This window comes from Asterias amurensis, chromosome 7, assembly GCF_032118995.1.
Source record: "Asterias amurensis chromosome 7, ASM3211899v1".
In the NCBI taxonomy this organism is placed as follows: Eukaryota; Metazoa; Echinodermata; class Asteroidea; order Forcipulatida; family Asteriidae; genus Asterias; species Asterias amurensis.
Window position 1 is genome coordinate 1,315,230 of NC_092654.1, and position 26,652 is coordinate 1,341,881.

Genomic DNA, 26,652 nt, shown 5'->3' on the forward strand with positions numbered 1-26,652 from the left:
AGGAGTACAAATGGGTACCGGTGAGAGCTGGGGAGTAACCTGCGATTGACTGGCATCCTGTCCGGGGGAATAGAAATATTCTCAGTTGTTTAATGCCATGGAAACTGGATGTAAACAACGTTACACACATCAGTATATGGAGGAAACACAAATGATTATAACAAATAACGGATGCATATAGACGCATTATTGCAAAATCTAATCACCGGCTGAAATCAAGCCTACTCCATTCACAAGGCGAAGCTTCTACTCAATTGCCAATAGCGGCCATAAACAGCCGCAATATTGGACCTATATCCACAATTGACATTTTCCAATATTTCCCATGTTGACATACTACGAACAACCATAAAACAAAACAAAAATTCTGTTTCATGTTGTTTCCAGTTACTCTTTCATTGTATTTGTTTTTCATTACCTGTTGATGCTGAGCACCATGATCTAGATGGGATGGCGCTATACAAATCAGATTATTTATTATTAAACATTTTTACAGAAAAAAACAAATATGAGTACAAAAATCAACCATAGTAGGCAAGTTTGTACGCATTACGATTAATATAGAGAAAAGAAGGGTTATATACCATCTCTCATTTTGACCCAAATCGCCCGACATCGTCATCAATAATTTTATATGCTTTACCTATCGAATCCAAAAGTAGTGAGCCTGGCACACTCAATGCGAACCGAATGCATGCAAGGGGTCAGTAGATAGTTCCTAATAGACGCCATCTTTACGGGCAAATTGCATTTTGCCTTGCAGGCGTGTCAAGTGCTCAAGTTATCAATACAGCTGCATCGTTCACCAACCAATCGTGCATTAGTTTTTAGAAGAGCGCACCCGCTGAACATTGTTCTTACACGAAACGCATGTCTGTGTGTTACAATTGCCGTATCGACAGCCGATTCATGCCACATGTAGATTTTTTTCAGTCTCGTTACAATTAACTGACAAATACCACCATCATCTTCCACATAATATATTTGTTTATTCACAATAAATTGTTTAGATACAAGCACAGATCTCCATTACATTTCCCTCTTCATAATTAATAAATATCTGCCCTTTGAGCTCAATGCAGCAAAGTTTGAAACATTTACAAGTACAAGTCTTGGTTTTTTAAAACTACAAAGCTTTTCCCAAATAATTGCCACACAAATTTCACTGCTAATTTGTCTGTCAGTTAAGAGAGTTAAATTATATTATTTGGTTTTACTCTTAAGTCGATGTGTTAAAGCACTGGATACTCTGTGCTCTTCTGAATTCGGTGGAAATAAATCCACATGTAATTCAGTCAGATGGGATACAAACCCACAACCTTTGCATTGCTAGAGAAGATGTCTTACCACTAGACACTGAGCTAGCCACTGATCAAGTCTTATGTTTCAGGAACGGTTACCACAACTATTTAATTGATGTTAATTTTGCATCATGGAGAAAGATGTGTTCAAGCACTGTACAAAAGAACTTAATGGCTTTGAAATTCAGAACTGCAAATTTAATGGAAGGTTGTATCTTGTGAGAATGCTGCGACCAATCGAAACTCATCGTCGACAAGAACATGGTACATCCTAGTGGGTGTGGTTTGAAGAGGGGCTTGGCACGCTACAGACAATGAACTTCCTACTGGAAGATTGTGTCTTGTGAGAATGCTCTTGCCAATCAAAACTTATCATCGACAAGAACACAGTGCATCCTGTTGGGTGTGGTTGGAGAGGGGCGTGGCACGCTACAACCAAACTTCTTATTGGAAGGTTGTATCTTGTGAGAACGCTCCAGCCAATCGAAACTCATCTTCGACAAGAACACAGTACATCCTCTGCGGTGTGGCCTGTGAGTATGGGGCGGGGCGTGGCGCCATGGTGCGGAAAATGAACTCCCTGCCGGCTGGGCGGGGAAAATTTGGCACTGAGCTGTGAGTATTGGAGTATTTGACATTGCTGGGTACGGCCTCCATGTCTGCCTCTACTTCAGGAAGCATGTGGGCGGACTACGAAAAGAAAAGGAATACAATTCAGAATACATCATGATATATTTCATACCATTCATAATTAAATTTGAGAGATCAGGAAAGCTTTGGGAAATGAAAAGGCAACCTCTCAATTCAAGTTATTCACAATTTGGTTTGAGCAAATCTGGAGCGCCTGTCTGAAACGTGTGTTACCTACCCTCTGAGCAGCCCCAAAGAGCCGTTGAATTGTCTCTCCAACAACCCCCCTGCCCGCCCCGACCACAGGCACCTCCGGCTTGTCCATCAGGTCACAGACAAACTGTTGGAGTATGTCAGTGTGGCTTACTGCTTCCGTCTCTGACTTCTGGGGCAGGAACTTTGCTTGGAGAGACAAAAATTGAGCGACGACCTCCTCGAATAGAGAGAGTTGTTTTAATATCTCCTGTTGATACAAAAATATGGGCATGTCAGTCAAATGTGTTTAGAAAGAGAGGTGGGGGGTGTACGCACAGGTTGTTGGTTTTTTTCTTTCTTCGGTCTACTGAAGACAGAAGTTCTTCAATGAAACAAGTACAGATCAAGCTTGGAAGTCATTGGTTTACACTTTAGTACATCAGGGCTCCGTTTCATAAAGCCTGTAAGCACAGAAACTTGCACAGTAAAATATTGCTTAACAGAAACAGAATACCAGCTAAAATTACATTTAGTTTACATTGTTGTGACTGGTGCCCCACTCAATTTTGCTAGCAGCAAGCTCCATGGCCCAATTTCAAAGAGCCGCGTAAGCAGAAAAATAGGGCTTAAAATAAGTCTGTTCAAGGTCAAATGTTGGGAGGGGGGGGGGGTGGGGTAGGTATTTGTCTTGGAATCTCTACCCAGTCTCACCTCATACTTTCTTATCTCTTGATTTGGCGCTCTTGTGATTCTGGAAGCTTTGCTGACAAGAGTCGGAAAATGTGGGTTCAAGGAGGGAATCTTTTCCACATCTGAAAAGAGGGACGAAGAAAACTTGTTCATTAGACAGAAAAGAAATAATAAACAAATCTTTGATGAAACATTTTCTTGTTAGTAGATTGTGTTATATACGGGAGCTGAGATGGTTTAAGGAATCAAATAATTAGCCCAGTGACCATTGGAGTGCCATGAGTGTCACTAAGTGATGGATTTGAGTGCTATCTAAGAAGCCACCATTATTATTATTATTTTACATCAAAATGTTTTAAACTTGGAGCTCTTACCAGCTTTCTCAAGACGTCTTAGCGCAGCATGGATGATGAGTGGCAAGATGTGCAGAACCATCTCTCCAGGTTTGAGAGACGCCAAGAAGTGAAGGACCTTCTCCGCTTCTTTGGTGTCGTCAAAAAGACGTTTCTGGAGATAGGCGGAGATCGGCTTGGACTGGAACCATACCTCCTGCCAAGTGTTACCAGGGAGCTGGGTACCAATCATAAACAATTTTTTTATTAAAGTTGTTCTGCTCCGAATCAAAAAAGAGCTTTTCTAAAATCAAATTGGAGTGTTCCGTGATTTGAAATACACAATAATAATAGTAATAAAATGTTTATAAAATCCCTTTTGCGAGGGCCTCAAGGCACTTCACAGATAATTAAAAAAAAGCCTAAGGTAAGCCAAAATAAAATACTCCCTACCTAACCATTAATATTTATCATAATTATGAGTGACCTTGACAAATATAACAATTTTTACTGAATTGTTATCACTACTGATATTTAATGGTTTTCTTAAAATATGTTTATTGCGACCAGCAGCCCAAATTACAATACTCAATTAAATTAAATTAAATTTGATAATTATTTCCACATTAGTGAAAATGAAGGAAAATTAAACAAATTTAAAACAATACATTATTGATAAATCTGAGACAACCAAGAACTGGTTGAAAAATCAAAACAAGAAAATTAAATGGCAAAGACGCAAACCAATACAAGGGCATTTTCAGAAGCAAAAAGGAGGCTTCTACTGAAATGTATATATAGGAATGCAATGTACAAAAAGTAATAACAAATTGCAATAATCACAATAATACATGAAAGGTAATGACAGTAACAATACAGAATGACAACATGAATATTGAATTTGTAGCTAGCAGAAATGCACAACAAAAATTATTGGGATACCAATAGTTAGACATAAAAATATATGAAGTTCAATATATTAAGTAGATTTATAAACAAATAAGAAATGCCCCCAAAACAAAATATGTTAAAAAGTAATGGCAAAAGAGCAATGAAGAAAACAAGTTAAACACAAGGATGAAAAACCATGCTCAATTAAAGGCTAAACTGAAAATAAAAGAGCAGTCAACTAATTCAAAAATTTATAAAAACAATCAAATAAAAAACAGAGCGCTGAAAACAAGAAAAAAACAAATTAAGGGAAATTGCTCAATTTAGGGCAGACTTTGGATTTGTAGGTAAAAACAGAGAAATCACATCCCTGTGATAAGTGACTTACCAGCATTCTCTGACTGAGACATCCTTTGATTCTCCTCCTACAGCCTTCCTCCTCCATCTCATCCTGCTCTGTAGCATCCTCCTCTTTCTCCTCCTCCTCCTCCTCCTCCTCCTCATCTTCAACCCAGTCCCTCGGGGAGTACCATCTGACAAAGTCTTCAAGTTCACATCCCGGATTCGCTGCCTGCAAAATAAAAAAAATAAATACATTTTAACTTGATGTAAAGTTAAGTACGATTTGAAACTTTGCATGGTAGAAATATGATATGGAATTTGTTTGTGGTAACACCATGTAATGAATATCTCTAAATGAGTTGGGGTGGTTCTGAAAAGAACCGTTGGTTTCAACTCGACGTTTTGATCAGTAAATTTGTTTTATTTTTTTCATTTTGCTGATTTGTTTTTCTTTCTTGAAGACATTACACAGGAATACCTCCTTCAAAGTCTGTACGGATGTAGGCATGGGTATCATCCACTATAGGAGCCTGGCTGGTACAGCAGAATGCAAAATCTTCCCTACTTTTAAAGAAACAATCATGGTTAAGTGCCTTGCCTTAAGGCATAAGTGTCATGACAAGGATTTGAACCCACACTTTGCTGCTGACAACACCAGAGCTTGGGTCCAGTGAACTAGACCACTCAGCCTCGACACATCAAAGATGGTGGCATAAGGTCCATAAGGCTGTGCAGTCTCAAGAATCTTAAGGTTACCCAAGAGAAATAACCAAAGGCAACAACGAGGGCAGGTTGGCAAATATTTTCAAAAAATTTGACTTTGGGCAATAATCCTCACTTTAAAAGCCTGCATGTCAGACAGAAGACATGCACTCTGCATTTTGGCTCTGAGCTCAGCTCCTTCCGAGGTGGTGCCTAGTTGAGCCAGGACCTCAGCATGCTCCTCAAGCATGTCTTCAGTCATTGGAGCAGGATCCTGTGGAGAAAATCAAACATAAAATAAATGATAATAGTGGCTTCTTATAGTGTGCATATACATCACTCAGTGACGCTCAAGGCGCTTTCCTGCAAGGTATGTAAGACTGTGTTTGAACTATAAGACCTACTCCTTTTCCGAGCACCATGGTGCAATGTGCTGCCAAGCAAACCAGGAACACCAGGGCGAACCTCTTGCCTGTTCTATAAAAAATTAACAACTTTTCAGACAGTTTAGGTAAGCAATGAGCAGTCAGAAACACCAAACGCAATGGCGCACCATTTTGCAAGTATTGTACCCATAGAGCAGTGCATGTATTCTAAACCATGTCTTGTATTTAATAAACCAAACACTCTATCAGCATTCATACCAACCTGTGTGACTGGAATATACAACGGCTCATCCCGATTCAACAGTTTCAAATCCCCACACTGCCGTAGTCTCCCCACAGGCTTCTTCTTTATGGTCAGCGAGTCACTCTTAACCATCGAGCTACCGCCATCTTTCTCCGTCCTGGTTGCGTCTTCCTTAGCGTCAACTTCATCAGACTCCTCCCCGACTTCAACCTCCATCTCACTCGATTCTAAAGCAGATGCACTCTTGCTTGGACTCTCCGAGTATGAGTCGTCGGCGCATTCAAAGAACTCCTCTTCGCTGTCACTGTTGATGGTGACCTCCCAGCCGTCTGTTGAATCCTTGGTAACAACTGGGTCGTCACCGACAGGACTGGGGTTGTCACCAACAGGACTGAGTTCGTCTCGTGTGAGTTGACTCGAGGAGGCAGAGGGCGTGATGAAACCGTTGTCCGGACTGGCTGCCTCGGACGAGTTCCATGAGAAGGGAGTTTGGTCTGGCGTTGGTGCGCTGAATGAGGAAGAGTCGGGGGAAGCTTGTGGCTTGCTCTGGCGATCCTCGCGTGCTTTCTTACGGGCAATGCAGCAGTTTAACATCTATGGGGCGAATAAATACATCAACGTCAAGAGTTCATCATATTTTAGAGCTGAGATTCTCAAACAATCAAGAACTCATTGTTGAGCATTTGATGAGAATATTAGAACTAAGATTTTACCTGCAGCTTCTGGTGAAGTAGGCAACATCCCATGTTTGGATTTCCAGAAGCAAGTCTGTAAAGAAAAAGTTGTTTTTATACTCCCAACAAATATGGTTGATTAAAACTTTTCAAATGTTTTAGGTTAAATAGCTTTCTCGTTTGTCGGAACACTCTGCATTGTTTTATGAGAAGCAACTTTAATATCATCGCTGTAAAAGGCAAGCAAAAGGATAGGTCACCTTATGGACCCACATACCAGCTTCCAAGAAAAGAACAAAAACAAAAACAGCAACAAGTGATCTTTGCCGAATTTCACTTAAAACGTGTTCAACCAATACGGAAATTGTGTTCACATAAGAGAGTATAGATTTCAATTGTAACAAAAAAGTTTTGAATCAGCCCAATCTCACAGAGCTGCTAAAGCAACACCAAATGTCTGCTTAGCAAAAATATACAGGGAACCAGCCACATGTGTGATGCACTTGTTTGGCTGGTGACCTAATTCTGGTAAAGCGAAATCTGCTTAGCTACTTTTTTGCGCTTACCCTGGTATTAAGTATTTATTCTCCCAACGGTATCTCATTTCCAGCACAAACTCCTGCCATAGATGAGCGACAGCTTTCAGACCGCCGTGACTGTGGTTAACTACACACATTGCAATGGCTAACTTGTAGGTTATACTGTCCTCAGGACCAGACTTGAAATGACGATACCACTCCTAGATAAGAGACACAGAGATTGAGAGAGAGAGATGGGGTGCTAGACCTAGAAACAAAAGGTCATATCCGATGGGATGGCTACAGCTACGGTTACAAATGTTGCTGAGGGTATCCAGAATGCCTTGGGAGATTCATAAAAAGAATCTTCGATCAAGTTCCATGCTTCTCCTCATTAAACCCAAGTCTCGCATTCCGGGGGTTACAGGTCTGGAACTCTCTACCACTTAATCTTAGATCCTAACTTTGTACCACAAAGTTAAAATCTCTTCTTAAAACTTATCTTATGTCACAGGTTTTCATGGACTAATTTAGTTGTGTCGGTTTTCTTTTGATCGTTTTGGGGGTCTACTGCGCCTTGAACACCCACTCTCTGTTGGAACTCGCTGTGGGTGAAACTGACCAGTCCTCCAAATTGTTTACCAGAACATACCTTGACCTCCGGCTGGACATTCATGGGTTCCGTCTGGTCATCTTTCTCCGTCTCATCCCCTTCCTCACTCACATCGTCCTGATTGGCTGCGTCAGGAAACAAATGCTGCAAAGTCAATCAGAACAGTTATATTCAATTGTGGGTTTTGAGGCATTGCATGGCAAGGTATCATTGTATATTTGGTTTGCGTGTGTGTGTATCTACTTGCCAGGTAGATTATTTTCTTTTGAGAACTTGTCTTGCTTTATAACGGCTGAGTAGTATTTTAGGAATTCGAGAGACTTCTCAGTTCTGAAAAGAACCGTCCTGCTTTTTGAACTACTACCTCCTCCTGCTTTTTAACTACTACCTCGGCCAAAGGTAGGGACTACTACTCTAGCTTTAGTCAAACAAGGGGACCTCTCGTTAAAAATTTCACTACCGCGGAGTTAGTTAATTGGTCTCAACATTTCGTCAATCTTACGCTAGTCATCGTCGGGAGACGGCCTACTGAGTGATTCAAGATAGTGGTAAAATAAAAACGGCTTATGTTCTTTCCACCAGTTGGTATTTTTTATCTTCAGATGTGTCTACAGTAACCAAACCAATATAAGTATCTTACTATTAGCAGTTCGTTGAGGGTGTCCACTGGTATAGGAGATTCGACTTGGCGTTGACGAGAGCGTATCCTTGTCCGGGCCCTGCTGACTACAGATGACAGGATAGGAAGGTGGACTCTCCCTGGGTCTGTTAGACGCTGAAGGGCATGGCTGATTTGCTCAGAGGTTTCTGTTTGGAAAAGGTATGGATTGTTTTTTAGCTTACACCAAAATTTAGGAGGAATGGGAGTGTCTAAACAGTTGGGCATGCTGAAGGCGCAAAAGAATGCTTCCTTGGGCACAGGTACGCAATCCATTTGACTGCCCCAATGACCATGAAAATAGTTGAACTAAGTCTTCAGATACCTTATACTCCAAATTGAATCTCTAATCCACAAAAAAACTTCTTCTTATGTCATGCGTATTTCAAGGCTTAGCAGGAAATGTTTCCTTTTGTGTGCGTGTACTCCACTTCACCAAAGCATTCTTTGCTTGATGAACAGTTGGCGCAGTAGTTCGGCGCTTGCATAGTAAGTAGAGAATGGTAATAATCGCAAGCGCAGAATTCAGTGGTAAACAGAGCCATGAAATTGGGCCCCAGTCTCTTACCATCATCATTGTCTTGAAATGCAGGCTTTCCCAGTAATTGGTCCGTTGTATCTTTGTTGTGTACAAGCTCTCCAAACATATTCAAGTATTCTTCTGGAAGGTCAAAAACAAAGATTGGGGATAAAATATGGTATTAATAGATAATAAATTTACATTGGGGATAAAGAACATTAAATTTTGTTTTAACCTTACACACCGATGTGTGTTAGCACTGTATACTCAGTACTCTCCTGAGTTATGTGAACAAAATCACAGGCATATTTCTCAGGTGGGATTCGAACAAACAACCTTTGCATCTGGAACAGTGTCATACACACTAAACCACCAAGATTCTGGTAGCTAGTTGTTAACTTTGCATCAGGGATAAAGAATTCTAATTTTAATTTGGGCAAATATTCTGTACTCACTGAGTAGACACTGTGGTTTTTCAGTCAAGCGGAGTCGAACGGACCACTGAGGTGCTTGGGACGGATCCAGATCTCTGAATATATTAAAACATTATATATAAAAAATAGAGACGGGAAAAACAAAAGAAGTCTTGAATTAAAAAGCCTCTAATGAAACATTCCTATAAATACATGACATGGTTTGACTGGTCCGTGGGATAAAAGAGAGATTAGCTCACTCAGTAACAATCAGTAATCAATAAGAGCAAAACTGTTCAGTACATTCGCATGAAAGAATAAACAAAATTGTGTAACTTTCAAATTTGTGAAACTTTTAAGTACATTCGTATAAAAGAATAAATAATTGTGAAACTTACGAGTATACATCATTGTCCACAATGGTGTTCTCTGCATGGGATGGCCACGTTGCCGACAGATGTAACTCATTAATGGGATCTTCCATTGCTCCGAAGGGGAGGGCCTTGAAACCGGGATATCCCACGTCTTCCCCCAGGGGTGCATCCAAGTCTTAAATATAAAAATAAAAAAGGGCACTGGTAACAGTGTTGATTGTGTATCTGTGGAGGTTTTGATAAGTTGTCTCGGTTGTGGGTCAATGGTTAGTGTGCCGAACCAACAATTGAAACTGAATCTAGCCCCCCCCCCCCCCCCCCCCCCCCCCCCCCCCCGGTAGTTAAAAAGCAGGACAGTTCTTTTCAGAACTGAGAATGGTTAGTGTGCCGAACCAACAATTGAAACTGAATGTACGTTCCCCCTAATTAAAAAGCAGTAATTCCGAAAACCTACCCCGCGGTAGTAGAATATAAAGCAAGACAAGATCTCCTGAAGACGCTCAGACCATACTGGTCGAAACGTTGAGTTGTTAACCACCGGTTTTTTTCAGAACCAGCGCACTACTCAAAAGAGATATTCACATGGTGTTACCACAAACCTCTCTTAGTAATAAGGGTTCCTTACCAGGGGGTTGAAGAGACCACGCATACTGGGTCCAGTCTTGAAGGATATAGGTGAACCTTATCGACGCCTTGACGGGCGTAAAGGGCGAGACCGGGCTGGCCTGCATCAACAAAGCAGAACAATTCATCCTCTGTTATAAAGTGCAAACAACATTAACACTCTATCAACTAATGAGGTGCAGTGCGTTCATTTAGCCTGAGTGAGGGCGCAGTTTGAGGTTGTGATGTCATGGTGAATGGAATAAGTGAATTCTACCTAAACCCAAGGTGCACTTTTTCTTTAAAGGTACTAGACACAATTGGTAATTACTCAACACATACTAGCACAAAAGCTTTACTTGGTAACAAGCAACGGAGAGCTGTTGATGGTACAAAAACATTGTGAGAAACACTTCCCTCTGAAGTAATGAAGTTTTTGAGAAAAGGGTATTTCCTCACTAAAATATTTGAATCTGAAAAAGACTTTAGGTATCTGAGAGCAACAAATTTCTGCAACAAGGGTGTTTTTTCCCCATTACTTTCTTGTAACTTCAGAGACCAATTGAGCCCAAGATTTCTTATTTTGTGCATATCTGGGATACATCAAGTGAGAAAACTGGTCTTTGAATACTATTACCAAAGTGTCCAGCGCTTTTTTAAAAGCATTCTACTTTACAAAGCATATACCAGTGGTATGACCTAGCAATCTTGTTAGAATGAAACTGTAAATTATGTCATATACAAACAGATTTATGTGATTTTTTTCTTACAATTTTAGACTTGAAGATATTGATGAGTCCTTCCATGTGTCCGAACTGATGTGGAATCCTCTTGAGGTGGACCATGTCAAAGGTCGTACGAATGCCTGGAGCCTCGCAGATACCTGTGTACATCCGACGCCACTTCTGTTGAATCTGAGCAAAGATGGGCAGAAGGCTGGAGAGGGAAAAATCAAACTAATAATCATTGCAAGATGCTAGAACGCAACCTACAGCCCAAAACACAGACAGATAGACATAACACTCACCAATTGGTGTTGTTGACAGCAATAGCCATGGAGCTTAGCAACATATTAATCTTACTTTCCGAGAGGACAGCATCGCAGTTATCCACTGGGCTCAACACTACAAAATGGCGCAACCCATACCTGTATCAAACCAAATTGGAAGAAACCTATTATTTTCAATGGCCTCGCGGTTCAATCATAATTGGGGCCCAATTTCACGGTGCTGCTTGAGCAAAACAAGAAAGAAGATAAGCACAACAAATTTATGCTTACCAGTATATGGATACCAGCCAAAATACCATATCACATGTACACCATCTGTGACTGGTCTTGCTCATTTTTTTTGCTAAGCAGAAAACTGTTCAGCGATGTCTGCTTAAGCAGCTTTATGAAATCGGGCCCTCAGATTCTTTCTCAAACAGACACAAAATATTAAAGTAATTCTTACAAAAATTCAGAAGAGCAAAACTCACCTGTACAACAACAAAATACCAGTCCTGAAAAATCTATAAAGTACAAATAACTTCCAGAGAAGAGGATGTTTTATTTGACCTTTTAAGAATGTACTTACCATCTTGAGATGCAATGAGCTCGTGGAGGAAAGTCATTCTCCATCTGTAGCATATCTTCCATAGCCTGAGGTAGGACATCTAGAAATATTGAAAAACAACAGTCAATATTTCACATCTGAATTATATAGTTGGCAAAGCATCCCAATGGAAACATCACACCAACTTTTGTAGAGAAGACAATGTAGAAATTTAAGTTTTAGAAGTGGGAGGAAAACCTCAATAGACCGATCCATTAAGCTCCGCCCCAATGCGTATTAACCAATCACAACGCAATGAAGGTCCGACATGCGTGCGCGTATCTTAGCGCGCGCGGCAGAGTTGTGCAGAAAGGCATTGGAGAGCCCCACGTGTTCTTGCTCACACGTGCGTTGTGGGCGGAGCCTACTGGATCAGTCTATTGGGAAAACCCATACAGTCAGGTAGGGACTGATAACCTAATCCACTTATGCAAGTCTCCTGAGCGGGTATCAAACTGGGCTCCACTTTTTCAAATGAAAATTTCATGTGTAAGTTTTATTGTATACATCTTTATTTATACCACGCTAGAACAATCGAACGGTTTCAAAAAACCAAAGGTTCACTTTGCCTATAAACCAACCTTCATGTTCCTCTGGTTGTGAAGTTTGTTCGGTAGCAGGTTCCTGTTTGAGTTGATGTCGAGTGACAGCAAAATGCACCGTGGCAAAATTGATGGATTCTGTTGTCTCCTCCCATTCTCCAGAGGAAACTTCACCCTACGGAAAATCAAGAAATGGTTTTTTAAATTAAAACCTCCATCACATGGTTGAAAGAAAGAAGTACACCTAAGAATAAGAATGTCATTTTTTGGCAAGGGACAATGTTAGTTGAACCTCAAGTTTTAAAGGTGTTGGTTCTTGCTTGGGGCTGTCCAAAAACCATCAAAATACAGTGTTTTTAGGAGAGCTCATACACATTGAATTTGAGCACTTTCACAGTTACACGTGACATCGTGTAATGTGTTAAAAATCATTTGAAATTTACCCAGTCAGTTTCCCTTGTGGTTTATAATAATACTATTTGTTAAAAAAACGACTTAGGCCTACTTGTTGCAAATTGCTTCTCAACCAAATAGACCGATGGTATAAAGGCCGAAAAAAAGTCAATGGTTATCACTTCGACACTAGAACTGTAGCAGAGTATTTCTTTAGCCCCGTTTACTAAGAGCACACATTGCTGGAGGCAACTCTACGCTCTTGAACTTCTCGCAAGTGAAAGTGCTTATTCTAGAATGATGTATGGGGGTGGCGCTACCTTTTTAAGAGGTGGTCCTCTGACATATGTTGTGAGTTTCCAGTCATGAATGATCTGTTCCAGCCGTGCAATAAATCTGTTCACAAAATAAACAAATAAATCAATAAATAAACGATAACAAGTTTAATAACAGTAATTGAGTGACTATGTAAAATAGGATGTAAAGAAACCTGTGAAGTGCATTTGATGAGGGGAAAGATACTAAATCTGATCGCTACTTTCCCTCATTATTCATGACGAAACATGCCAAATATTACCCAAAGTTGAAAATAAGATCATTTTTGGGGTCAAAATCAGTAAAAAGTGACAACACAAATCTCTGCAAATATAATAATAAACAAAACTTCTCATTGCATTGGTCATTCAATCAGTAGTTTAAACATGACAAACGCACATTCCATAAAAAATGCAAGGAGAACGGTTAATTAATAAAGAAATAAAATCAATGATCTTCCCAAGCAAGCCAGGTACAAGTTTTACTACAACATTTGTAAAATACAAAACAAAACCAGAAATGCAAGTAGCACAGATTGATTGATCCATTACATTAATTTATTTATTTGTTTATTTGGATAAAAATACAGCAAGAACATGCCAAAATTACATACACAACAACAGGAGAAAGACAATGAAATAAGATGAACCAAAATAGAACACAAGATAGAGTTAATAAATTCTATTCAAGTGTCTTCGAAAGTGATGAAGTAAAATTTCTTCTACATATAAGTTGTTGCCTACCTTTCCCAATCTGATGCTGTTGTAAAATCTGTTATCTCAAAAACTTCAGATTCCTGTTATCAAAATTACAAAAACGTATATAATGTATTAGCTTTGATTCATGAACTCAACAGTGGAAGCATTCATTTATCAAATAAAACCAGAAATTATGCAGAAAAACGCAAAATTACCTCGACATCGTCAGCCATTTTTACAGTAAAAACGTCAACATAAATTTGTATGTGTTTGTTTGAGGAGATTTTACTTCCTCTCTCCAGTAAGCTTACAACCTTCTTTTCCTGTTCAGTGACTCACAACAATAATGTATTACATAAAGGGGGTGAACCTCGGGTACGAGGTTTGCAAAAACAAGATGGCAGCGCCCATGGGATTGTCTACTTTTAACTCGGGAGCAGCACCTTTTGGCAATTTTATCAATTATTACACATTTAATCCTCCGGAAAAGCGAATTGATTTCCTTCCGAAGGATCTGTTGCAAGTTATCAGTGGAGAGAGCAGAAAAAAGAGTGTGACGGTGCTCGATATCGGTTGCAATGCCGGGGTAGGGAAATTCACGTGACCGCGGCCAAATCAAAATTTCAAAAAAGTGACAGACAGTGCATAGAAGGTTGCATAGATAGAGTAAGACTGAACAAGGAACTGTTCCTTGCTCTCTATGGACAGTGACAGCGCTATACTACTAAGGGTTTACAGCACAGACCAATGACAATGACTGAAGTAATATTGTCAATTTGGTCTTTGGATTTTTGTATGTTATGTTGTATTGATAATGTTAGTGAATTTGGATCACAGCCATCCTGTCATGCCTGTGTGAGTCTATAGTATTTGAATCAAATACTATTATACACTCATAAGTGAGAAATGTTCAAAACTTCATTGCAAGAATTTTTAGAAAGTTAAAAATGGATGATGTTGACTGACTGAATTTCTGTGTACAATTGAAATGAAAAATGCTGAATCAGACTCATCCATACTTCTAAGGAGTGAAAAAGATGGAGTTTGGAATGGATAGACCCAGTAACTGGACTCCTTATTTGTTTACATCTTCGGTCGTATTTTAACATTTTTGACATCCTTGGCTGTGATTATAGCGCCCTAGTTACTAGATCTAGATGTGGAACATCCAAGTTATTTCCCCAAAGCCAGTATTTTAATAATAATTAATTTTCAAATTTATTGTTTCGATTGTATTTAATTAACCCTTCAAATTTGTGATTTTTTTTTATAGGACCTAACAGTGGCAGTGTACGAACACCTTACAAAACCACATCATGATGCCCAAGATGGAGATGACGCAAGCAGAGACCATTCAAAGTTATCCGATGAAACCGCCCTCTCATCTTCAACATGCAGTCCTGTAACAGAGTCTGACCTCTCTGGCTCATCCACGACCTCCGATTCTACCAATGTTCATATCCTGGGTTGCGATATCGACGACCTCTTAATCACTCGCGCCTATGAATCCAACATCCACTCGGAAAACATCACCTTTAAGACTTTAGACTTCATGTGTGACTCTGCCAGACACGATGTCTTGTCTCGCTTCTTAGCAACGCACCCAGATACATTAGCAGGGAGATTCGACCTCGTTTGCTGTTTCTCAATTACCATGTGGATACATCTCCAAAATGGCGATGAAGGTTTGCAGAAATTCCTACGAGAAGTTTCCGCAATTTCAAACTTCCTTCTCATCGAGCCCCAGCCCTGGAAGTGTTACACATCTGCCGTGCGGAGAGTTAGTAAACTTGGTGTTGAGAACTCGTGGCGATTTAAGGAGCTTCTTATAAGGAACACAGTGGTGGATGAAATCAGGACTTATTTAGAAGCAGCTTGTCACATGAAGCTGACTAGAACACTTGGTGTAACTCACTGGGACAGAAAATTACTTTTGTTTAAGAGTAACGGGGTAGATGACAAGTAATCAATCTTGATTAATGTGCGCAACAATAACTTTAGGCAAAAAATTAAGAACAAATAGCTACATTTTTAATCAACTATAAATCAATCAAATTTCATTCACCTCATATTGTATGTTTTATTGTGAAAACAACCAAGGCACAAATAAAATAGGGAGATTCATTTTTAAGTTATTTTGTGTTTTTAATTAATACCCAATTTTCCCAGTAAATAAACATGATTTTCAATCAAATATATAGAATAAGCAAAACATTGCAAGATGTTCTATTTAAAAGCATGTGTACATTGGTGTCAAAGAACCAAAAGCCACACTTTATACAAAACAAACATGTGAATGTTTGGTTTGCGACAGAAAAACACCTAAACATTTTGAGCAAAGTTATTCACCATGGTTATCAAGTTTTGTGCAAATAATCTGTGACCAATTCAATTTACAACCAATACTGTGTACACCCCTTTGACCTTTTAAACATTTCGTTTAAATACAAATCTGATCTCATAACTGTCAATTTGTGTTTGTTTGAACTATAAAATGTTGTAATAAAAGATAAATTTAAATGCTAAACCACTTTTCTTTTACGCTTTCCTTTGTTGTTGTTCCATTCCATTGTGTAACTATGTTTGGTACCAGTAGTGACTGCACAGTTTCATAAGGCCGTAAGCACAAAAGCTTGCTAAGCATAAACAAATATTGCTTGGCTGAATTGGGTTACTAGCCTAAACATTAGAAAGATAGCATTGTTGCCACTGGTTCCAACCTCGTAGTAGTTTTGGGGATTGACATGCAGGCACTCTACCAACTGCCCTATGTTGCCAGTCTCCCTAGTTTGTAAATAAAATTGTTTGAAACCACTTCTGAAGTACACACTTCTGAATAGTTATATATTTCCATCCATAAAGTTGAGGACTGCAACGGGGCGGAAATGCTTCAACACAATTGGTCCATGCCTTTGGCTTGCTTACTTTTCATGATAGCACAAGCTGGTAAACATCTGACAACTCCTGGTTCTTCCATATACATGTAACTCCAACATTCAGACTCCATTGTCATTTCTACAGAAATGTATAACGTTCTCCACTCCAGTTTTCAACAAAGAATTGTATCACTCCAGGTTTGAGAAGAAGTTGTTATTTTTCCGAGTCTCCGAGAGCGAGATTTGCGTTGCGCATCCTTTCCTTGCTCTTCATGATCTCATAGCGATTTCGATCGACTCCACGTTTAGTTAAGATGAAGGATGATATGCCCACAAAAATTATACCTGTCCTGTAAGAATAATAACAATTTAGATGTGTTAAAAACATGAATCATGCAATGACTAGAAAGAGCTTTAAAAACTTGGGGTAATATAGTACATAGTGATTGGAGAGTTTCAAGCCTGCACAAATTGATGGAAGGATAGTAAGTGTTTCTTGCAGGTTTTATACTTACCAACTGACCAATATCTTTGTAGATTTGCTCCATCGTCTTACATCAAAATGAATACGGGCCATCTTTTATGACGCAAATTTTAATCTCTCTGAAATTAAAAAGAGTAATTCAGTCAATTTATATTGTGACTTTATTTAGTATGCTTCTAAATAGCGCATGTCTACCAATAGACCTTATGCACATAGTAGGGCCCCCTCACCTAGAGGTCAAAAGGAGGTTGTTCATTGGCCAATCCTGTGCGCTTCGATTGTTTCGTCACCGTTTTTCCTCTAAGATGGCCGCTGGATGACGTCAATGCATAAGGTCTATTCTTTAACACTGTCAGCTGTAGCTACCAGAAGTCTGCTTCTTGCCATTATTATAAATGCATGCAGTGTATGCCATTCCTTCTGCAACAGCTGCAGAACTACCTAGCTAGGTTTTTAAAAATTTGGTCAGGTTTTCAGCAGAGACACTTAAATTTAACTCAAAAGCTTTACACACACATTCATGAGGATAATATTCATCATACAATGGATTAGACAAAGAAGGAATATACTTACTACTTTAAGTGTTGCACTCGGGACTTGAACCTCCGACAAAATATAAAAAGTTAAATAACAAACCAGTCAAAAACTGAAATAGCGCCCTCTTGGGGGTACTAAACTCCATTGTTTGGCTCCGAAACGTAAACTGGCTAACGATTCTGTTTAGGTGAAAATGCGCCAGACTAAAACTGGAGAAGTTGTTTTTACTTCGCGATCGTGCACGATCGGAGAATGAGCCATTTATTTAATATTTTGGTAATAAATAACTCCATCAGACAATCACAAAAATGGACCAAGGAAAGGAAGAAGTAGAGGATTTTGAGATCACCGACTATGATCTTCAAAATGAGTTTAACATCGACAGGCCAAGAAAACGAATGTCAAAGGCCCAAGCAATTTATGGTAAGTTGTTGAGCGCAATGCCGCAAAGTAGCATGTTTCAAACTTGCGCAAGTTATAATAAACTGAATCCAATAAAAACAGAATCTGATTCTGTAAATAAATGGTTTGTCTCTAGCTTTGTTAAAATTGCTTATTTACAAATGTTCCCCTGAAACTAAAACTTAAAGGCAAAGCAATTATGAAAAGAGAAGTAACCCGGAGGCCCGTCGGGAGGAGGGTTACGTTGTCACAACTATCTATGCGCGCTGTAGGCCTACTAATATTTTTATCATTTTAGTTAGATGCTGTTGAGTGTTTTAAGAAAACAATCCTACATACAGCGTCCTAAACGCTGCTACGACCATCGACCGCAGGTGTCAACATTCAGAAACACACAGAGTACAGCACCCCAGTGCCCAGTTAGCTGGTCCCCCCTCCCATAACAACTGTGACTTCTAACTTCTTTATGTTCTGACACCCTATGTTCAGACAACTACTGTTTTCCGAAAAAAAAACCCTTGCTCTGGTTTAAATCTCTGGTCTGAGTTCAGATTTGAACCAGGGTTCACAAAGGTGAAAAAAGGGTAAAGAAACCACTGATTGGACTACGGTTTAATGAATTTATATTCTTTGTTGCTATTTTTTCTAGGTGTGTGGGCTGACAGTGATGATGAAGAGGAGGAACGACAGGGGTTCGGAAACTCTAAGCGTCGAGGCAATAAAGAGATGAGTTTCATCAGCTCTGGCATCAAGGGAGAAGAGAAAACAAAAACACCAGAGGTTAATTCAGGATTACTTATCTACAGTTTAAATTATTTGCATGATATCCTCGTTGCCAAATATGGGAGAATTCAGAAGGGATGTAGGCCCAAATAACAATATTCTAATCACAGAGTCATATTTTAATCTTATCCTCCAAGTTTAAAGATGTTGGATAGTTCAGGCATGATATACTTAAGCCTGATTAAATTTGTTTGCCATTAGAAAAATCGAAACAAAAATTAAATAAATATCTGAAAATCTTCAGTTGCCATTAAAGGAACTTTCTGTTCTTCTTCAGATTGCTTTAAGACTCAAGAGTAACTCTTTAAGAGCAACAATCAAAATAATATTTCATATAATACATGTTTTTTCAATACTGCCATTAGTCAAATAATAACAAACTGCCTCTAATACACACTTGTTTTTGTTTTTTAAATATACGGCTTCTAATACACACTTGTCGTTGTCTTTTTTAAATAGAATGATGGAAATAAAGAAGAACAGGCCTCATCATCTATCTCCTATCAGCTTCCACTGCGCCCGGAGGGATCAACAAAGACTTCAAAGAGCAAGACCAATGCAGAACGAGCGCATGCCACACTTATGAAATCTGACAAAAATTTTGGCAATTGGCAGAAACACACGAATGGTATTGGAGAGAAACTTCTTCTTCAGGTAATAGGGGAGATAAATATTCAAATCAGGTCCTCACACAGGGTCCAATAATAATGGTTGCTTTTTGACACAATTGTCAAGGCTGGGATTCTAAATCCACATTCTGCTGATCAGAATCACCAGAGCTCGAGTCCAGTACGCCTGACCGCTCAACAGCAACTAACCATCACAGCCATTCACAGCCTTAAATCCTACAGACTTACTATTCGAGTTAATTCCTGTAAACATGGCAGGCCTCGAGATATCTCATGGCACCACAGCAATTGCCACTGTGCCCTGTACTTTTGCTGTGGTGCACTCTGTATTAGGTTCCATTACATTTTCCCCATAAAAGTGCCCCTTCACAGGAAAATTACTGTGCCCCTTCAAGAGCGAAGTTCAAAGCCTGATGTTGCACAATTATTCAACATAATTTTTGACAACATTTATTTGTGATTTTGTTCTGTATAGATGGGTTACATCCCTGGTAAGGGTCTCGGTAAAGCCAACCAGGGTATTGTACGCCCTGTGGAGGCCACCAAGCATAAAGGCAAAGGGGCAGTCGGTGCCAACGCAGGATCCCAGTTTGTGGGGCGACGCGGCGGCCGGGAACCGGAGACGGTGGATTCTGAGGAGGAAGAAGACACCCAGTTCAGGGAGGAGCTTGCGAGATGGAAAAGGGGCGGAGAGGTAAAGAATAGTTTGTGGTAATTCCAAGCGAGGGAAGTTCGTTGAGGGTGGGGTTCTGTGTTGTAGCGAATGATTGGTAAAATCCATGCAAGGCCAAAAGTCAAGTGAAACTTGTTTGAATTGCTGGCTTTGACTACAGCTATGGCTAGGTGGCCATACCTAGGCCCTTGTCAGCATACAAATTTTCTAAGCACAGACAAATCTTGCTAAACAGAAACTGGTTACCAGCACAAAATTCCATAAAGTTTACATTGTCGCAACTTCATTTCTTTTTGGCATTGCAAGGAAATTTGTTATGCACTATTTTTTTGTAATGATACCCATGCATTCATCCTTACGGACTGTGAAGAGGGTAACCCAGTTTCAGCCCCAGGAGTAGGTGGCAACATGCCCCTGGTGGCAGTTGATTTGTGTTCGTAGCCCAAATCTGTTCAGTGTTGACCTCACCTTGAAGTGGCCATCGACCTTGTGATGTAAGGCAATCTCTCATTGAAACAAAACCAAAAATTATGATTGAAATATGAATTTGAAGGTCAACTATAGCTCTAAGTAAAACTGACCTCTGGCCTATTTCATACCACCATCGTCAAAGTAACTGCCATGCTTGTTAAAAGTCTGATCAGGTCGACATCTTAACATCTCTTTTTTGTCAGGTCGTGAAGAAAAAAAGCAAGTATGTCTACCGCTCAGTGGAGGACGTGAAGAAATCCATCCACCAGAAGAAGAAGAAGAAGAATGGTACTGCTGCAAGCAGCGTCAAAGTTATCGACATGACCGGGCCAGAGCAGCGCGTGATGTCCGGCTACAGCCACCTGGGGAATCAGCATAACAAACCCTTGGAGAGGTTGGAGGTCGAAGGTATTGAAGGTCATAAGTCAGGGTTTGAGATGCCGGAGCTGATGCACAATCTGGATCTACTGGTGGAGCTATCGGAACAGCAGATCATTCAACATGACAGACAGTAAGATGACACTCGACTCCTAGGGCAATTTTAAATAGTAAAGATTTGGTATTTGTAGTGATGAGAAATTTCAGACTTCTGTTTAAAACATTTGGGGTTGAACAAAGTAAAATTGACTGGAGATGGATTTGACCAACAACCTTCAGATTAATGTGATGAGCAGTTTCAGACCGTTATACAAACAAATTGGGGTTGAACAAAAAAAAATGACTAGATTTGGGGTTTGAAATAGACAAATTGGCTATTTGATGGGATTCTACCTCCAGATGCCAGTGCTCTGCCACCTGAGCTATCCAATCTAGCCTAATGTTGGCAGTCTCCCTATTTTGTCAATATCTTTGTTCGGGGTGCCAGTCGGAAGCCAAGCCAGACAACCGTTAACTGCTGTGTACTTGGGGATCGCACTTTCAGTTCTTTTAACAATCAAAACTTTACAAACAATGTTTTACCTGTCACTTAAATCTTGACCCACAGATTACATCATGAAGAAGACATGGTAGTCAATCTCCAGCATGAGCAGGGCAAGCTAAAAGCTGTGCTCAACCAAGAGGAGCGACAGATCTCACATCTGGAGAAGATCATGGTGGTCATCGAGATGTGTGAAGAGAGAAGTAAACCGGGCAGCGATAATCCGCTGTCGTTAGCGGACTGCGAGGAAGTCTTTAAGACCCTGATGGACGGTTACCTGGAGGAGTATAAGGCGTTTGAATTGTCGCAGCTTGCTACCATCATTCTGTTTCCTCTCGTAAGTCAGCCATATTTGATTCAACAGAATTCCTTTTGGAGTAAACAAAGAACTGTCCATAATCTCAGAAGCTACATGAATTGTTGTGGCCGAGCAGGTTAGAGCACCAGACTCAGTTCTGGTGGTAGAGTCATCAGATTGGATTCTAATCCCAGACTTGCTGATCCAAATTTCAAACGATTCTCTCTCCACCAGATTAAGAAAGAGTTAGCAACATGGGATGTGCTGAAGACCAGCGATAAGTACACAGAGCTGTTTAAGAAATGGAAGGATCTGCTGGACTCTGACGACAGTCGTTTCTTGCTGGCGACCGGCAAGACGATGACGATGTACGAGAGAATCATCTGGGAGATATGGATGCCGCAAATCAGACGAGCCATCACCAACTGGAACATGAGAGAGTGCGATCCCATTATTGGTGAGAATCGTCTCTTGTTTATTTTTATCCATTTCGAAGGATTTTCACTTTTTCAGAAACCTCACTTGCAGAATTAGAAAAAAATGTTGTCAGATGGATCATGTCATCAGAGTAAGGGTTGCAGAAAATGTTGCTTAACAATTCTCTGCTAAGCAGAAAAAACAGGATACCAGTCACAAATTGTACATGTGACATGGTAGTTTGGCTGGTAACCTTATTCTGTAGCATAATATTAGCTACATTTTCATTTAGTGCCCTGATTTATAAAATTCGACCAATCAGAATCGGGAATCCAAGTTTGCTTGAAGATAATACTTCCACTCATGCTAGATTTGACGCTGGTTACTTTTTCTTCCAGAGCTCATGGAAAACTGGCTTCCTCTGTTACCGAGCTGGCTGCTGAATAACATTCTGGATCAGCTGATCTACCCGAGACTCCAAGAGACAGTTGATGAGTGGAACCCTGTTACCGATGTTATTCCGATACATGCTTGGCTCCATCCATGGCTGCCGCTAATGGGTGAGTCTTATTGGATCGATTTTCCAAATTGTGATTTCTTGAACATTCAAGCACAAGTTGAACGGTTCTTTGTACAACTGCCCCTTTATGCTTTGACAAATCACAATAAAAAAATAAATTATTAGCTCTTTTTTTCCGCAACCTCTGGATTTCCTCCCCTGAAAAAAAAACTTTGTAGCTCAGCGGCCGCTTTCACGAGTTAGGACAAGTAACCCGTCCTAACTTGGATGGGTTCACTGCGTCTTATCATCTTCAGATAGGGAACTTATTTTGTCCTAAAGTCTTTAGATTAATCCTAAGTTAGGAAGAGTTTGATGAAAACGACAACTGGTCATATATGGGTAAATTGTGCTGGTTGCCAAAGGCGCCCTTGCATGCCTGCTTCTTGCACACGTTGTGGCTGTGTCCTTTACCATTATTTAGCCTCTCAGCTGCAAGCAAGCATGATAAGCCTCCCAAATTATTATTCAAATAGTTATTATTCCTATTACTAAACAGTTTCCCCTCATTAATTTTCTTTTTTCACAGGTGACAAACTTGAGCCTCTATACATCCCGATCCGACAGAAACTGGCAAGAGCTCTGAGTAATTGGCATCCCAGCGATAGCTCGGCCAAGACGATCCTCATGCCGTGGCGCCGTGTCTTCTCTCGAGGAACGTTAGACGCCTTCTTGATCAGGAACATCATTCCTAAACTAGTCGTCTGTCTCCAAGAGTTTGTCATCAACCCATACCAGCAGCATCTTGGTGAGTATGGTCTCCGTGGTTAGACTGCATGAGTTGCAATCACAAGAATATGGGTTCCAATCCTGTCAAGCTAACCGCTGATTTCACAATGGTTAGAATAAGCCTTAGTTACTGAATTTCTTGATTTGTGCACTTCATAATCATAGACATTAAACCAATGCTTGAATGAGAATGAGAGATTGGCTGTTGCAATCTTGGCATTTATATTCCCTCGCGGGATTTTGCAGAGTTCCCATGATGGTAAGATCATCTAAACAAACAAACAAACAAACAAACAAACAAACAAACAAACAAACAAACAAACAAACAAACAAACAAACAAACAAACAAACAAACAAACAAACAAACAAACAAACAAACAAACAATCAAAACAAACAAACAAACAAACAAACAAACAAACAAACAAACAAATAATATTCACTCACAGTGCCTGTTCTCAGGTTTATACAATTGGTCTGAACATTTCGACAAGCCTGCTCTGGTCATCTTCAGGGCCATATTTCATGGAGCTGCTTAAGCAGACAATATTACCCCAACAATTTTCTGCTTAGCAGAAATGCGCAGGGTACCAGTCCCAAATTAAACATGTGACATGGTATTTTGGCTGGTAATCTTATTCTGGTAAGCATAATTATTCGGTGCTTAGCTGCTTTTACCCTAACCCTGGATCATCCTCTTAATTTGATTTGACCACAAATATTTGACTTAGCGATATAATTTTGTTGATGATTTCAGAACCGTACCAGTGGGTGGTTGATTGGGAGGAGCTCCTGCCCACCCCAACTTTAGCGAGTCTCTTTGAGAAACACTTCCTTCCCAAGTGGCTACAAGTCTTGTGTTCCTGGCTTGGGAATAATCCCAACTACGAGGAGGTCACCAAGTGGTATCTAGGCTGGAAGGGACTGATACCGGAGCGTATTCGAGACGAGGCAGCGGTCAAAGGTCAGATATTGTTCCTAACTATCAGAAAATAATGAAACCACCGACTTCGCAAGAGCTTATTTTGTACTGCGGCCAAACACCAAACCATTTAATTGATGTTAAATTTGAATCGGGATAAAGAATATTTTTGGTTTTACCCATACACTGATGTGTGTAAGCACAGGCATTTTACTAGGATATGAGATTCGAACCCACGACCTTTGACATTCAGGAGCAAATTTCTTACTAACTATACCACCGAGATTTTCCGGTAGCTAGAGACAATTCAAATCCTTTATTTTAGCAGTGTTCTAAAACCACTGTTCTGGCAGTTTCAGATTACCAGCTAAAATTTCATGCAATGTATGTTTAGATGGATGGTTCCCTGCCAATTTATCAAATCATTTGTAATTTTGTGTGGATGCAGCGTACTTGAAGGATGCGCTGGACGTGATGAATCAAGCAGTCTCGGACTCGTACTCTGGCAGCGAGGACAGCATGGCGTACGTCAACAACTTACGCAAACAGCGAGAAGTGTCAGGTGGCGGCAGCAGATGGGAGGCCGAAGGATCGGTAAGTCGTTGCTTTGCTGCTCAAGTTGGATGTGAATCCGCCATTACTGCGATTGATTTTGGCAACTACTTCTAAATAGAGCTGGACGACCAGCCACAGGAGCGCCACGGCAGCTCAGGGCTGTATACTCCCAAGGAATGTTATTGGCCCATCGACCAGGGCCCAATATAAAGCGCATCGATGCGTCGTTGTTAAATGCCCTGTTTAAGAATTAGTTATTAGTAAATTTATGGTTACTGCACAATCAATGATGGAATGATTGACAGCTATGCTTGACGTTTTGTTAATTTTTTGCACAGCCTTCAAGACAGATGAGTGGTGCTCCCGTTATCACCGTGCCAACCAACTTCAGGGATCTTGTTGAGAAGAAGGTAAGTACTTGGGTTTCTTCAGGTCCCAAATTAAAACCAGACCTAGTGATTTTAGCGCTGGGCCAAGAAACTCGTGACTGGACAAGTATGGCAGTCATGTGTGTTTAAAAAGCACTCCACACAAATGATGTCCTTTTTGCTCAAAATTCGCAGCTGTCGGACAAACATTCCACCACTTCAAGTGATCAAGCGCCAATATCCATTACTCAGTGACGCTCAAGGCACATTCAGTATGTTCTTGCAAGATATTGTGGAGTTACGCTTTTGAAGTACGAGACCTATTCCTTTACATTCCTTAATACCGGTAACCAATGCTAGAAGTTGAACAAATCTGTGTTTTCTTTCAATCTTTATTTCAGGCTGTTGAGCATAATCTCCTGTTTGTGCCGACAAACCGAAGACACGAAGGCAAGAATGTTTACATGCTTGGTCCGTTAAGTATCTACATTGAGAGAGCGGTTGTGTTTGTTCAGCAGGGACATGTTTGGACGCCAATGGGGCTACAAATGGCAATTGAACTTGCTCTGAATATGAGCTAGCATCACAAACAGTAGTTGAATTTCTGCTAAATATGAGCAAGCACCAAGACTACAATAGTCATGTACAGCAGAGACATGCAAGGACTCAGATGCTACAAATACTCATTTGAACTGGCTCTGTTATGAGCGAGCACCTCCTGTTTCCATTACTACTCTTCAAACGCTTGGCAAGGGTTGGGCGCATCTCATAGCCTTCTCGTTTGTTGCGATCAGGTCTTCAAGGCTGCACCGCTCCTCAAGGGCTGGGCATCGTCAAAGGTGGGGCATCATCAAAGGTGTGGCATAGATTGGGATGATGTACATAACCTATTTAGGGACCTATCCATGTTCTCCAGTCCAGGAGGTAACTTTGCTTGATTTAGGAGGGGCAGCTTCTCTCGATTGTTACTGCCTATGTGCCTCTTCTCACACTCTGCAAGTCTAGCCACCTTGGGAGAAACTGCCTGGTTCAACCGAGTGAAAAAAGCCCCTGCTTGATTGAAGATGGCTGGTAGATTTGTATAGCACTAAGACTACATTAGTCATGGAAGCTTATTAGTTTACTAACTGCGATTAAACTTGCACAAAAGCTACTAAGCTCCTGCTTGATTGAAGATGGCTGGTAGATATTTGTAGCACTAAGACTACATTAGTCATGGAAGCTAATTAGTTTACAAACTGCGATTAAACTTGCACAAAAGCTACCAGGTACTCTACAATACACAATTAGTTTCCGAAACAGTGACATTTGTAACGGACAAACTGTACTTGATAAAAATGTATATACTTGTGTATTTTTTGATAATCACGTTTACAGACTTGTTTAAATTAAACTCATTGGAA

General features: G+C 40.2%; 3 protein-coding genes across 5 annotated transcripts; 2 read left to right on the forward strand and 1 right to left on the reverse strand.

Moving 5' to 3' along the window:
- Positions 1-817: 817 nt before the first annotated feature.
- On the reverse strand, positions 818-13,886 carry LOC139939990 (rab3 GTPase-activating protein catalytic subunit-like). Of its 2 annotated transcripts, none has more exons than XM_071936178.1 (22): positions 13,845-13,886; positions 13,675-13,727; positions 12,937-13,012; positions 12,263-12,398; positions 11,664-11,742; positions 11,114-11,233; positions 10,857-11,022; positions 10,109-10,238; positions 9,508-9,658; positions 9,152-9,225; positions 8,745-8,837; positions 8,159-8,325; positions 7,558-7,662; positions 6,954-7,126; positions 6,427-6,481; positions 5,732-6,307; positions 5,220-5,357; positions 4,428-4,610; positions 3,191-3,386; positions 2,838-2,938; positions 2,170-2,394; positions 818-1,991 (listed from the first exon to the last, which is right to left on the reverse strand). In XM_071936178.1, the coding sequence occupies exons 1-22, from the start codon at positions 13,860-13,862 to the stop codon at positions 1,746-1,748; spliced, it is 3,261 nt and encodes a 1,086-aa protein (XP_071792279.1). In that variant the 5' UTR covers positions 13,863-13,886; the 3' UTR covers positions 818-1,745. The 2 variants fall into 2 exon arrangements, with proteins under 2 accessions (XP_071792279.1, XP_071792280.1); XM_071936179.1 differs by having other exon boundaries at positions 819-1,991; positions 10,109-10,208.
- Positions 13,887-14,026: 140 nt separating this feature from the next.
- Positions 14,027-16,712, forward strand: LOC139939640 (pre-miRNA 5'-monophosphate methyltransferase-like). 2 transcript variants are annotated; one of them, XM_071935684.1, is made up of 2 exons: positions 14,027-14,215; positions 14,903-16,712. In XM_071935684.1, exons 1-2 carry the CDS (start codon positions 14,027-14,029, stop codon positions 15,593-15,595), a joined length of 882 nt encoding a protein of 293 aa, XP_071791785.1. In that variant the 3' UTR covers positions 15,596-16,712. The 2 variants fall into 2 exon arrangements, with proteins under 2 accessions (XP_071791785.1, XP_071791786.1); XM_071935685.1 differs by lacking the exon at positions 14,027-14,215 and adding an exon at positions 14,314-14,391.
- Positions 16,713-17,749: 1,037 nt separating this feature from the next.
- On the forward strand, positions 17,750-26,601 carry LOC139940087 (tuftelin-interacting protein 11-like). Its single transcript, XM_071936327.1, has 13 exons — positions 17,750-17,949; positions 18,578-18,708; positions 19,171-19,365; positions 19,816-20,034; positions 20,688-20,995; positions 21,470-21,740; positions 21,936-22,158; positions 22,517-22,678; positions 23,207-23,425; positions 24,162-24,368; positions 24,775-24,920; positions 25,220-25,291; positions 25,651-26,601. Exons 1-13 carry the CDS (start codon positions 17,835-17,837, stop codon positions 25,828-25,830), a joined length of 2,448 nt encoding a protein of 815 aa, XP_071792428.1. The 5' UTR covers positions 17,750-17,834; the 3' UTR covers positions 25,831-26,601.
- The last annotated feature ends 51 nt before the right edge of the window (positions 26,602-26,652 follow it).